Here is a 13,491-nt window from a genome sequence, read left to right as displayed (position 1 = left end):
TCGTCGTCTCATTTAACCTTCACAGCAGCCCCAGGAGGAGGGTCCTACTGTTGCCCCCATTTACACCTGAGGAAAATGAACCTTAAGGGCAGAATCAGGACTGAAATCCAAGTTTGGTTCTGTCTGACACTAAGGCACATTTTTTTTTGGTACATTTTTCATACAGTAAAATGTGTAGATCACGTGTCCAGCTTGATGTCATGCATGGGTATGCACTACCTGTGTAAACACCACCCAGGACATTCCCAGCATTCCATAAATGTCCTTGTACCTTTTCCCAGTCAATTACCTGACTCCACACCCCTGAGGTAACCACTCTTCCAGCTTCTGTCCCCATAGACAAGTTCAGAGGTCCTCAGCTAGAGGCTACTTTGCTCCCAAGAGGACGTTTGATAATGTCTAGGAATATTTCGGTTGTTACAACTTGGGGGTACTACTGATAGTTAAAGACCAGTGATGCTGCTAAGCATATTATAAGGTGCAAGACAGTCCCCGCAGCAAAGAATTATCAGAACCAAAATATCAATAGTGTTGAGGTTGAGACGCCCTGGGTCGGTCTGGCCCTCGTGTTGAATCACTCCATGATACTAACTGCTTTAGGGCACAGCCACGTCCAGGAAGATGGCCCTGTAATAACGTGAGCAGGGTCCTTTCTAGTACGCCAGTCATATGAGGTCTGTCCCAGCCTGTGAGTGTTTGATCAAGAGGCCACGTAAGAGGATGTGACACAGGACCTGGGGCCAGGGTCTCTGCTTAGGATCCTGAGATGCGGCTGAGAAACTCAGGGACTATGTAAGAATCCTGCCAGAGGCAGCTTCCCCGTTCAGGCTGGGAGGAAAGGACCTCAGATGGCATCTATGAGGCCAGGCTAGAAGGCCCTGCATTCCAGGGCTGACAATGGAGGACCCTGAACTCAGACTCCCAGGCCCCACTCACCAAGGGGCCAGGGTTGCTGTGGATGGCATCTTGGGAGCAGCTTTCTGGTCCACAGCAGCCGCAAGGGTCTGGATGATACCAGGCCAGGGACTGGGTGGGGTGGCACAGGCATGAGGTTCTCCTGGAACCCCCTTCACTGATTCAGCAAGACCAGAAAGGAGAAATCTGAGTCAGGGCTTTCTGGGCCTTTGTTTTCTGGGGTAGAGAAGCAGGCCTGTGCTTCCCACGGGGGTATCAGCAGGGACAGAGCCAGGGCACATTGCCAGTGTTCTAACAGCCTGGCAGGTCCAGGGATTCGGGCTGACCCCTGACCCTGCCCAGCCCTCCCGCCCAAGCTGATGGCTCAGCTCTCTCTCTGAAAAGGGGTGATTCAGCCCAAAGCAGGAGCTCTTGCTCTCTCGGTGAAGGATCAAAACTGACAAGAGGGTGATTAATGGAACCTGCCAGGCCTGGGGTAACAATGCCCCAAACCTCCCAGGGCTGACAAACAGGTTCAGGCCAACGCCTCTTAGAGTAACAATGCCACAGATCCTCCAAAGCCCCAGTAACACAAACACGGAGTGGCCCATGACATTCTTCCCTTCGTGGGGTCAGGGCACAGCCCTTCCCTGCTTAGCGGGGACTTGTAATGCCCTGACACAGGACTGCCTTCCACCAACCCGCAGTGAATCCCAGAGCCCTCTGGGAGGAAGATGGGCAGAGATCCAACCAGGGACCCATCTTTTTTTCCTGTTTCCATCCTGGTCCTAATAGAAGAAGGAGGGAGCGCTGGGGCTGAGGCACTGCTACCTCGTCTTAAGCTTTCTGCTTTGCTTTTTGGCATAAACAACAAGAAACCCAATGACTGCAGTCTCCTCCCAGTAACGTTTCAAGGGAAGGAGAGGCAAAATTGCATTCATGAGTACCCCCTGCAAGCAAGGCTGGGCTTAACACACTGTCACTGAGTCTCACAACGGGAGAGGGTTTAAATCAGCCCCATTTTATAGACGAGGCAGCCAAGGTTCAGGGAGGGAAAGTCCCTTATCCAGGGACATCAAGAAGGCAAGATTTAGACCTGGCCTCTGGCCCTCTCTACCCTGATGACATCTCAGTAGCCTTGCTGTGAATTCAGATGTATGATCTCTGAATGCTCTTAAAACCCTTGTAATAAGGGTGAGTAATAAGGGTGCTAGGGGCATCTTTGTTCTAATTTTAGTCTTTGAGCCCAGTTTCTGACATAGAACTTTTACTCCCTTAGAATCTCCTAGTGAAAGGAGCGTCTTCTGTACTAATGAGGTGATTCTTGGCTGGGGTCCCGGAGGAAGGCCAGTCACTACAGACTTTCAGCCCACCCCATCGCTGGTCCTCCAGGAAGGGGAGAGGGGCCGGACACTGAGTTTGTAATTGGCTATGGCTTTGTGATGAAGCCTCCATACAAATCCTTGAACTATGGGGTTCAGAGAGCTTCCAGGTTGGTGAGCAAGAACGCATCCGTGTCCCAGGAGGATGGTGCACCCCAACTTCACAAGGACAGATGCTCCTGCTCTCCAGACACCTCTGCACCTCGCCTTGTATATCTCTTCATCTGGCTGCTCATTTTTATCCTTTAAAATACCCTTTGTCATAAATTGGCAACAATAAGTACACTGCTTTCCTGGGTTCTGCGAGTTGTGCTACCAAATTACTGAACCCGAGAAGGGGGTCATCAACCCCTTGTGGTGATTTATAGCCAAGTCAGACAGAAGTTGTGGGTTACCTGGGGACCTACTCTTTGCAATTGGCATCTGAAGTTGGCTGTGGGGGCAGCCTGGTGGGACGGAGCCCCTAATCTGTGGGGTCCATGCTAACTACAGTTAGTGTCAGAATAGCATTGACTCCTAGGACACCCAGTTGTTTTCAGAGGATTGTTTGGTGGGAGGTCACAGAACTGTTCTATGTTGAGCGTAGGTATAGATAGGAAAAAGTAGGGTTTTTTTCTATATTCTCATTCTATATATGTTAAAAGATAATCAAAATAACACTAGCTAACATTTATTGAAGCCTGTGTTGAACACTCCGCAGACGTAATCTCATTCGGTCTTCAAAGCCACTCTACTGTTTTTATGGTACGTTTTTCTCAGGTGAGAACGCTGAGGCCCAGAGAGGTTAACACGTTTCTCAAACTCAAAAGTGCAATTGTGTCCATGGTAAGCTCCTTTCAGGCCAGTGCAGGCACCATCCCCGTCCAAGCAAGGGTATCTTCTACGGCCTTTCCCTTTCTCGGGCCAACCTGTCAATCCAGACCGGGACGGTGGACCATCCTGCTTCCCGCCGTAGCTAGGCCTGAGCAGCTGATGGCCTGATGGAGCAGCCTGCCCGCTGTCTGTTCCTGGTCTGATCTCCAAAGCTTGGGGTCCCATGGGAGTGCTCATTCAGCACAAAACTGTTGTAGGAACTTTCTCATCCAACCCCCTCATGTCACCTGTGGGAAAACTGAGGCCCAGAATGCCAAGGCCCAGAATGCTGAGGTTCAGGAATAAGGGGGGAAAAATGCATGAATTTCCAGCCGCACCACCAGCCCATCGTGGGCCCTACATTGAAATGATTTCTAAGGTTCCTTCAGCAAGTTGCCTTTCTGAGTCTCTGGTTCTCAAAGATTTGTCCACAGTCATTAGATTGTTTATCTGCAGAGGTGAGGCTTCAACCCTGTCACTCAGATTCTAATCTGGAATTCCTTGCTTGGATCAGGCACCTCTCTCCTTGGACTTCATGGGACCCAGGACGACTGATCAACCTCAAAAAGGGTCTCAAGTCTCCTCCACAGGAAGAGGCCTCTCCTGAAAGGCAACCCCTCCCCAAAGAGTCACCCCAGGGCCTCTGGGCAGCTCCCACTCCTCAGAGATGCCTGCTTGGCACAGCACCACTCAGAAGTCTTTCAAGGCTAAAGCTCAATGCCTTAGGCTCTTGCATTTCTACAGCACCCAACCTTTTAAAATCCCTTTTACACCACCACTGGCTTCTCAGATACCCAGTGAGCTCAGCAAGGGCTTTGGACAAGGTAGACCTGAGTTTCATTCCTCCATCCGCCACCGACTCGCTGTGTAATCTTGGAAAAGTCACTCAACCTCTCAGGGCCTCAGTAGTCACCACTGAAAAATGGGTACTGGATGAGTTAATATTCCAGGCTCCTCAAAGACCTGAGACATGGGAGGCGCTGGGCAGGCGTGAGGTTGCTACTGCCTCCCTTTTACGAATGAGGAAATACAAGCTTAGCATTGCTCAGTAACCTGTCAGGATTCCTCTGAGCCTCCACCTGGCAGGGACACATTACTTTGCCTCCCTTCCCTTTCTGGTCCCCACAGCCAGCACAGCGCCCACAGCAAGCAGACAAATGGGAGGAGGTGGATTTCCTAGTTTATTTCTCCCACTCCATATCAGGTTCCCTGAGGATGGGACCTTTGCTGAATATACCCACAAATCCTGCTCGTGGCACAGGAAAGCTCAGGATAAATGTCTGAGATGCTGTTTCGGGGATATTTTGTCCCCTGGCTTTAGGTGAGGATTGGCAAAGGTGAGTGGTATCCAATGGGGTCACCCCAGCTCCAATTCAGGAGAGCCACAGGTAGTAATAGAAAAAAAAAATTGCAGGAGAAGAGCTGTCTGCTCCTTATTTCCCCCTGTGCTGCCAGCTCCCCATGGAGGGACAGGTGGCCAGGTGGTCACCAGGTGGGCACATGCCCAGCATACTGATGAATGTCTAAGGCAGGAAAAAGCAAAGGAGAAGCAAGTTCACGCATTAAACGAATATTTATTTAGCACTCGCACTGAGAATTCAGCAGTGAAGACACTGAACACAGTCCCTGCTGTCACAGGCTCCCTTCTGAGGTCCCAGGACACAGATTATCTCATAGAGACCCTCAGGATCATCTTGTCCAGCCAGACTCCCAGTTGAAAAATGGGGAAACTGAAACCCAAAGAGAGGCAGGGGCCAGCCACAGTCCTCAGGGAGATAGCGGCAAGCATGTCTTATGCCTGGTCTAGGAAGCCCAGCCTGAGCAGAGGACACACCCAAGGCCCTAATCTCTGGTCGGAAAGCAGCCCTCTCTCTGTGGGAAGAAGGGAGGGGCATCGCCCACTGCCTGCTTCTCTGATTGGCTGGAAATCAAGCCTGACCTCAGCCCAGGGCAGTCAGAAGGTGCACCCTTTCTGCCCAGAGACTACTTAAAGGCCCAGCAGGGCATGAGCCATCCCTGGATGCGGGTGTCTCACTCCAGGGTCAGGCTGGGGATGAGACTTGGCAAGTTCCAAGGATTTCTCTGACAGCCCCTCCAGGCATCCCAGGAAAGCAGAAATAGGTACTTCAGGGAAATAGGAGATTTTCCTCCTACCCCCAAGCCAGAGTCTGGCCCAGAGAGAAGGCAAGCTGGATGCAGCCCATAGGCGAAGTCACCTTGCCCCTCTGCACCTTTCACAGAGGTTGTTAGTTTTGGAAACTAAAGGTTGAGAAAACCCTTTGCTGGCTGCTTGGAAGGCCTGAGACCTCTTGACAGAGGCCTGAAGGCCAGTGAGGCAGAAGCAGCAACCAGGCCACCAGCTTCCACCGCCAGGGACCGAAGAGAGGTGGGAAGGAGACTGACTGTTCCCAGAACATGGGGGATCTGGCAGCTAATGGTTTGGGTGTCAGGGTGAACTTAAACCACAGCATGAGAGACTATGGTTAGACATGAAGACAATCTTTCTGACGTTAATGGCTGTATGGCATTTGGCATGCTGCCCGCAGAGGTTAAGAAATGGGTTTCTGTCGGGTGCAGCAGTTCACTCCTATAATCCCAGCTACTCGGGAGGCTAAGGTAGGAAGATCACTTGAGGCCAGGAGCTGAGACCAGCCTGGGCAACAGAGCAAGACTTGGCCTCTCAAAAAAAAAAGACAGGTTTTAGATTTTTAGTTAGCATACCTCTTAAGAAGAGTGTTGCAGCTTCTGTCACCTCATGACTTAAAGGGCAAAGCGAGGGTCTGGAATCAGAGCGACCAGTCCCAGACCCAGCTTCACCATTTCCTGGCTTGTGACCTCATTCAGATTACTAAACTTCTCCAGGCCTCAGTTTCCTCTTCTGAAACTGACGCTGAAGACTGATACTAACTTAAAGAGCTGTTGGAGGCGTTAATGAGATGCCATCCCAGAATGCCCAACCCAGGGCCTGACATAACATAGACACTTGCTAAATTCCGTTTCCTTCCTCCAGCCCCAGGGAAGTCTTACCTGTGTGTGTTCTCAGGAGGCACATTCTTAATTAAATCTCCCCTGGAAAGAGCAGGCACCACTTTATCTCCAACCAGGGGTTTGTGGGGAAGGGGCTTTGCACAACAAGACACATGGGGGCCCTCTCAGAGGGCTTGACCCTTCCCCCAAAAGATCAGATTCTCCAAAGAACAGAAGCACCTCCAATCTGCTCTTCGCAGTGAGACCGAGAAACCGGTTCTCCCTCCCCACCCCCAATCCTCACCCCAGGGCCTGAGCCAGCCCAGCCCCTGCACCCAGAGTTCTCTGCTTCCTCATTTTCTGCCCTCTGTTTGGGATTATAAATCCAAGAGCTCAGAGAAAACAACCTGAGACCAGAGGCCACAAACAATGTGTGCATGGATTCTACTGCTCTAGCAGGACTGTGGTGGAGTTGCCGGGGATGGGGGAGCCGGAGCAGGATTTGGATTAAGGAGGGTAAGAGGGGTTGATGTTGCTTTCAACTTAATCTTGGGAAAATCTAGGAGGGCTTCCTGGAACTGGTGTCTTTCCCTCTGGGCAATATGAGTGCCTTTTGGGAGGAGGCATCAGCTTCAGTGGGGATGGGGGACAGCCTGCAGGGGGATCAAGTTGGGAACTGGCTTGTCCACTCTGGAGGTCAGTTATGCCTGGCTAGAAAGGAGGGGAGATTGGAGCAGTACATGTGGTGAGGGTCAGAAGCAAGCAGCAGGGTCCTGGCAGCAGGCTGTGAGAGGGCCTGGGGTCCTAGAACCAGCCCTGGTCTTGGAGTCCTGTGGATATACGCCCAGACCTAGCCCTGCTCCTTATCATCCATCCACAAGGCCCAGGGCAAGTCATTCTTCCCTCTGCCTCCAGTGACCTCATCTCTAAGGTGGAAATAATAGATCCCGACCACCTACAATGGTGAGGATTAAATAAGCCCCCTGGGTGAGTGTGCGTGGCATCATGCCAGTCACGGGGTGGTGAACCAAGGCAATCAATGCAATCAGTCACTTGGTAAATATTCATAATTATAAGATGTGTCGAGTTCTGCGCTGGGTACACCAAACTGTTCTTAGGGAACCTTCCCACCCTCACTTCCCTGGTCACCCCATGATGACCCAGAAGAGCAAATCACCTGAGTAGCACTATGTTTGCCCCAGCCACCAGTGCCCTGGGTACCCAAAAGAATTGTGGTCATGCAGGGAAGAGGCCAAAGTAGGGGGAGATGTCACCACGTGGACCCTGGGTCTCCTCAGAGGTCAGAGGCCAACAAGGACCCCATCAACAAAAAATGGACATACTGCCAAGAGATATTTGCAAAAGGAAAAGTAATTCTTTATTGCATGAACAGACACCATACAAATGAGCTTGTTACACAACGCAGCTGCTTCTGCACCTCCTTGCTCTAAAGAAGGCGGGGAGAGGTAGAGGGGAAACGGAGCGCATGCAAAGCCCTGAAATAAAAGACTGAGGGACCTTTTCAGCTCTCTGAAGGCAGGGACTGGAGTTTGCATGTTCAGGCCCTCTGGCCAGTCCTCCACTTGGCCTGATGAGAGTGGGGAGTGGCAAGGGATGTTTCTCCTGCAATGGGCACTTATATTTCTCTCTTGCGGGAAGAAACCACCTTTCCATCCACTGACTCCTCTACGTTGATGCGGAAATTGCTGCTGCTACTGCCACCTCCTGAAGAGGCTAGAGAGAGAAGGAGCAGGCTTTAGAGTGGGGGAACCTCCCCTCTCTCCCAAGGTGGCCAGGACCTTGGCGAGGCTCTGGGAAAACTAGGCAGCAGCCCTGAGAATGGCCACTGGCCAATCCCTCAAGAGCTGCCAGAGATCTGGTGTTGAATTGCTCATCACAGAGACAGGCAGTGGTAATGGCAGGTATGCCCGGCAGGGACAACAATGTCAGTCAGGGCTTTTAAAGCTGCACGTGAAGGGGGATGAATTGTGGGCATCTTAGCGGAAGTGTATGAAGATGGGGCCTGGGGAGAGACAGGCCCTGGATGAAGCCTACTCAACCTGGAAGTTTCTCAATAAATCACCAGCCCCAATCTCACCTGGGGCTGACAGAAGGTCCCACTGGGGAAGAGGCATCTAATGGAGTGGGAATGTTCCCACCTAATGGAATGTTTGAGCTCTTTCTCCTTTCTCCCTGTTCCGAAGGGAGTGGTGGCTTCAACATCTCCCCTCCCCACCCCACACCAGAAGAGTGAAGCCTTCCTACCTTCCCTGATGCCAATGTCAGCCATCCTGAAAGAAAGAGGGAAGCTGGTTTAAGCAAAGGGCACAAGCTCAGGTGTCTCTAAGGGAAGCTCATGTAGATAGCTCTGCAGTCCTCTTCAGACCCTACACCACCACCACGCACACACCTGACCCCTAGGGGTGGGACATCCTGCTAGCCCACCCAGGCCTGCTGCCCCCAAGTAGACAGAATCTTGTTTTGTTTTGTTTGTTTTTTGGGGTTTTACGTTTTTTGTTTTTTGGTTTTTTTTTTTGAGACGGAGTCTTGCTCTGTTGCCCAGGCTGGAGTGCAATGGCACGATCTCGGCTCACTAAAACCTCCGCCTCCTGGGTTCAAGTGATTCTTGTGCCTCGGCCTCCCCAGTAGCTGGGATTACAGGCACTCGCCACCACGCCCGGCTAATTTTTGTATTTTTAGTAGAGATTGGGTTTCACCATATTGGGTATGCTGGTCTCTAACTCCTGACCTCAAGTGATCCACCCACCTCGGACCCCCCAAAAGTGCTGGGATTACAGGCGTGAGCCACCGAGCCCGATCGAGATTGTGAACTACAAGAATACCCATCTATTTCATGCACAGAATGGAATGAGCACTAGATCTTAACTACCACTAGCCCAGTCTCTATTATTTACAGAAGAAACATGGATCCAGAGAGAGGAAGTGACCTGCCCCAGGAAACAGCCAAGGACCAGAGTGCAGAGTCCAGATCCTCCCTCCTTGCTCAGTTCTCTTTTCACAGTCCCTCGAGGCTGCTTAGGGACACCCTGCCATTCCCTTAGGATGACCCTGCTCCGCAGCCACAAGCAGCCCTCATCACTCCTCCCCTGGTGCCCAGGCGCCTACTTGGCATCCTGGCCCTCCAGCAGGCTGCGGTAGGTGGCAATCTCCTGCTCCAGCCGCGTCTTTATGTCAAGCAGCATCTTGTACTCCTGGTTCTGAGCCTCCATCTCGCATCGGAGCTCACTCAGCTGGGCCTCCAGGCCACCGATGAGCCCCTGGATCTGCTGCAGCTGCGTGGCATAGCGGCACTCTGTCTCGGCCAGCGAGTTCTCCAGCCCAGCTTTCTAGGGGAGTGACAGATGCATAGACTCATCAGACTAGAAAGGAAGCCAGTGAGGGCAAGCGGGGAGGGGGCACTGAATGGAGTTCAGGGAACCACCTCTTAAGGGGGCTTGAGAACTCCAAGGCTTAACTAGCCAAGAAGGGTGGGAGCTTCTACCACCCGAGAGGCTGGGATGGGGCGAGGGTGGCCGTACCATGCTGAGCTGGGACTGCAGCTCGATCTCCAGCTCCTGCATTGTGCGTCTCAGGTCTGTGATCTCCGTCTTGCTGGTCTGGATCATTTCTGTGTTGGAGGCCACCTCTTTGTTCAGCTCCTCAGTCTGAAGATCATGCACAAGAGAAGTGAGCCCCGGGGCCTCCTCAGAGACTCAGGGAGCTGGGGCAGGCAGGGCAGGGCAGGAGATCAGGCCCACCTTGCTGAAGAACCAGGCCTCAGCATCCCGGCGGTTCTTCTCTGCCATGGCCTCGTACTGCTCCCTCATCTCTGCCAGCACGCGGGTCAGGTCCACGCCCGGTGCTGCGTCCATCTCCACATTGACCTGGCCGGCCAGCTGGCTGCCGAACTCCTTCATCTCCTGCAGGGTGGGAGGAGCCCATTTAGAGATGGAGAGCAGAAGAGAAACCTGAGAGTCTGAGGTCCCACATGCCAATCCTGGCTCTGTCCCTAACGCACCCCAACCGATGTTCCCCATTGCACATGAAGAGGTTTGGTCACATGGACCCCTCAGCTCTGAGGAGCTCTCTGCTGCTCTAGGTCCTACCAAGGGAGGACCTGATGTAGGGCTGTAGGGCCCTGATGTCAGCTCACAAAGCCAATCAGGAAGTCAGTCATTCGTACTGGCCACCTGGCCTGGCTGTGGGTCTGGGCTACCAGAGGACAGTGCCCCTTCCTCTCTATGAGGACACCTGGTTTTGGGGGTTGCAGGTGTTTCTGAACCACTAAGCCCCAGGCCAACTATGAGGAAGTATCAGCAGCCCACTCTGCCTCCCACCGACTTAATCTTGCGAAAATCTGGGAGGGCTTCCTGGAGCCGCTGTCTTTCCCTCTGGGCAATTTAAGTGCGTTTTGGGAAGAGGTTCCCCACCTCTCTCCGGTTCAGGGGTGATGGGAGCCAGCTCTCACCTCCTCGTGGTTCTTCTTCAGGTAGGCTAGCTCCTCATTCAGGCCCTCGATCTGCATCTCCAGGTCAGTCTTGGCCAGGGTCAGCTCGTCTAGGACTCGGCGTAGGCCGTTGATGTCAGCCTCGACGCTCTGGCGCAAAGCCAGCTCATTCTCATACCTGAGGAGAGAGAGGGAGGCCAAAGAAGGAAGTGGGAGGGATCTTGGCTGCCTGAGTCAGACCCAGGAGAAGGCCAAGTAAAGTGGGCAACGCAGGAAGAGGAGAGGGAGGGGGTAGCGCACTTGAGCCTGAAGTCGTCTGCAGCCAGCCTGGCATTGTCGATCTCCAGGATGACCCGGGAGTTGTCGATGTTGGTGGCCATGATCTGCAGGAGAGAGGGTCGGTATCTAGAGGACTCCTCTCTCTCCCTTGCTGCTCTCCGCTCTGCACCCAAGGCCAGCCCCTCACTGATGATCACCCCTCTGACACCACCAACAAAAATCTGTAGGGCCTCTGGGGTGGGCAGAGTCCAGCCTCATCTTGAGTGTCCACTTCTGGTTTGGTCCCATACCAGCCTCCTTGAGACACCTGAGGAGTTGCCCTCCTTGTCTCCAGGGCGCGAAAGACCAAGGAGGCAGTACTGCCTGTGGGAATTGGTTGCCCAGAAGAGTGGTGGAGTGGGGTGTGGTCAGCTCTGACAATAGCCCTCTCAGAGACACTGCACCAGCCCCCCTGCGGACAGCTCATGGTCACTGCCTCCTGCACATCTTGGACACAGCCATGGATCTACAGAACATTTCAGCCAGTAGCAATCTGGAGGGCAGCTAAAGAAGGCATTTTGCAAATGAGGAACCCAGTCTCGGGGAGTAAAAAGGTGAGTGAGTGGGTGACAGAATGTGTAATGAGTTCCCAGGTCTCCTAAGACCCAACAGTACTTTTGGCACAAAAGACCTCTTTACAGGAAAAGACAAGAGGTTCTAGCATCTGGGACTCATGAGGCTACACTCCAATCCCATTCTTGCCAAAGAGGTAAAGGAATGCTTTATGCAGAAGCCCGCAGGGTGCATGAGGTAGGGAAGGCAAGTTGCTCTTTTTTTTAATTATTGTTTTTTTCCTTTAGATACAGGTTCTCACTCTGTCACCTAGGCCGGAGTGCAGTGGCACAGTCATAGCTCACTGCAGCCTCTAACTCCTGAATACGAGCGATCCTATCACCTTGGCCCCCCAAAGTGCTGGGATTACAGGTGTGAGCTACTGCCCCTGGCTCTTTATAATTGCCCCCACCTATGCCCCTGTTGGTCCTAACCAGATTCCCAAGACCTCTCCCTTCCTCCCCCAGCACCACCAAGTTGAGAAGATGTGCACTGGCCTCTGCACCTGGACAGCAGGTGCATTCCAAATTTGCTGAGGTTACACACCAGACAGTCGTTGCCTGGGCAGGAAAGGATTTCCTCGAGTCAGCAGTAACACTGACATTAGAGCCATGTACAGGGTACCAGCCACCTGCTCCCCTCTCTTTGACATCTGAGGACTCACCTTGTCCCGGAGCTCTTCAGTGGTCTTGAAGTATTGGCTGTAGTCACGTTCCGGGCTGGTCGGGGCCTGCTTCTGGTACCAGTCACGGATCTTCACCTCCAGGTCAGCATTGGCCTCTTCTAGGGCACGTACCTTGTCCAGGTAGGAGGCCAGGCGGTCATTGAGGTTCTGCATGGTAATTTTCTCATTGCCAGAGAGGAGACCACCATCGCCACCACCAAAGCCACCACCAAAACCCCCACCAATGCCCCCTCCAAAGCCTCCACCAAAAGCACTACCAGCCCCTCCACCAAAGCCACAGACCCTCATGCTACCCCCGTAGCCCCCTCCTGACCCTGAAGAGACAAACCTAGCAGAAGAAGCTGAGATATTTCGGCTTCCACCTCCCCCATAGAGACTACCCCCACCAAAGCCACCTCCCCCAGCCAGAAGGGAACCCCCTCGGGTAGAGCCACCCCCAAAGGTGGAGGAAGAAGTTTGCAGAAATGTGGTGGTCATCGTCAGGTAGCTGGAGCCCGTGAGTTCTCAGCAAACCCAAGAGACGCTGGCAGGAGGTACCAGGCCAGGCTGCACTCTGGGGCTCCTTATATTCCTCTCAGAGGGTGTTGTGGGACCTCGTCTCCTCCCCCAAAGCAAAGCCAACTCCTTCTGCCTTCCTGACAAACACAGCTGCCTGCACACCTTGAGTGGCTCGTGTGAAGTTTTTCTCTTCTATTTTTTTTTAATGCAACAAAAGAGATGATTCAGAATTAATAGTGTTTTCCCCCGGGGCACGGTTTTAACACTTGGATTACAGGTTCATCTCTCCATTCCAGAAGACAGCAGCAGAGGGTGAACTCTCATCACAGCACGGTTACCAAAGCCTCTACCTGAACTGAGAGCAGCTCAAACCAACTGTGCCCTCAGCTGGACTTCTCCACTGCCCTGAGCCCTGAGCCTCTGCCCGAAGGGACAGCTCCGTGTTCTCAGTTTGGGAGTCCACTTCCTGATCATTACACTGTGTTATTCAACTCAAAACCCTGTGAGTGAGTGAGAGACTGCAGGGCTCAGGGGGAGTGGAGGCCTCTGGGGATGGGAATGCAGGCTGGGGGCAGTTGGAGGACAGGAGCCAGGGACCTTGAGTAGTGTTCCAGCTGAGGTGACCAGAGGAGCCAGCATCCATCCCTTCCCTGGTGCTGCAGATGGACTCCCCTCCTCCCACCTCTACTCCCCTCCTGCCAGCCTCCAGCCTGTGTCCCTGGCACCCTCACAAAAGCCCAGCAGGCTCGGGTCTGACAAGGGGATGAGTGATGATCCCGACACCTGCCAACTGCATAGCGCTGAACCTTTGCTCGCTTCTGGGATGTGTTGGGGCAAACCTCCGCTGATAAGGCTGGGGCAAGTTCCAAGCAGCATGTTGCTGCTTAGCAGGGCCA

At 53.1% G+C, this 13,491-nt stretch overlaps 1 protein-coding gene across 1 annotated transcript; it reads right to left on the bottom strand.

Moving 5' to 3' along the window:
* Positions 1 to 7,448: 7,448 nt before the first annotated feature.
* On the bottom strand, positions 7,449 to 13,097 carry KRT15 (keratin 15, type I). Its single transcript, XM_011929763.1, has 8 exons — positions 12,077 to 13,097; positions 10,843 to 10,925; positions 10,564 to 10,720; positions 9,854 to 10,015; positions 9,635 to 9,760; positions 9,222 to 9,442; positions 8,361 to 8,386; positions 7,449 to 7,829 (listed from the first exon to the last, which is right to left on the bottom strand). The coding sequence occupies exons 1-8, from the start codon at positions 12,572 to 12,574 to the stop codon at positions 7,732 to 7,734; spliced, it is 1,371 nt and encodes a 456-aa protein (XP_011785153.1). The 5' UTR covers positions 12,575 to 13,097; the 3' UTR covers positions 7,449 to 7,731.
* Between the last annotated feature and the right edge of the window lie 394 nt (positions 13,098 to 13,491).

The sequence above is a fragment of the Colobus angolensis genome, unplaced genomic scaffold, assembly GCF_000951035.1.
Source record: "Colobus angolensis palliatus isolate OR3802 unplaced genomic scaffold, Cang.pa_1.0 Scaffold83, whole genome shotgun sequence".
Lineage (NCBI taxonomy): Eukaryota > Metazoa > Chordata > Mammalia > Primates > Cercopithecidae > Colobus > Colobus angolensis.
The sequence above is the reverse complement of the archived record's forward strand: the minus strand, read 5'-3'. Positions and strand labels throughout refer to the sequence as shown.

Bases quoted from the DNA above. Each gene is read 5' to 3' on its own strand.
- KRT15 (XM_011929763.1), bottom strand. From the start codon at position 12,574: ATGACCACCACATTTCTGCAAACTTCTTCCTCCACCTTTGGGGGTGGC. The intron at 10,016-10,563 runs GTGAGAGCTGGC...CCCACCCTGCAG, and splicing joins TGAAGAAGAACCACGAGGAG to GAGATGAAGGAGTTCGGCAG. The intron at 7,830-8,360 runs GTAGGAAGGCTT...TTCTCTCTCTAG, and splicing joins TGACATTGGCATCAGGGAAG to CCTCTTCAGGAGGTGGCAGT.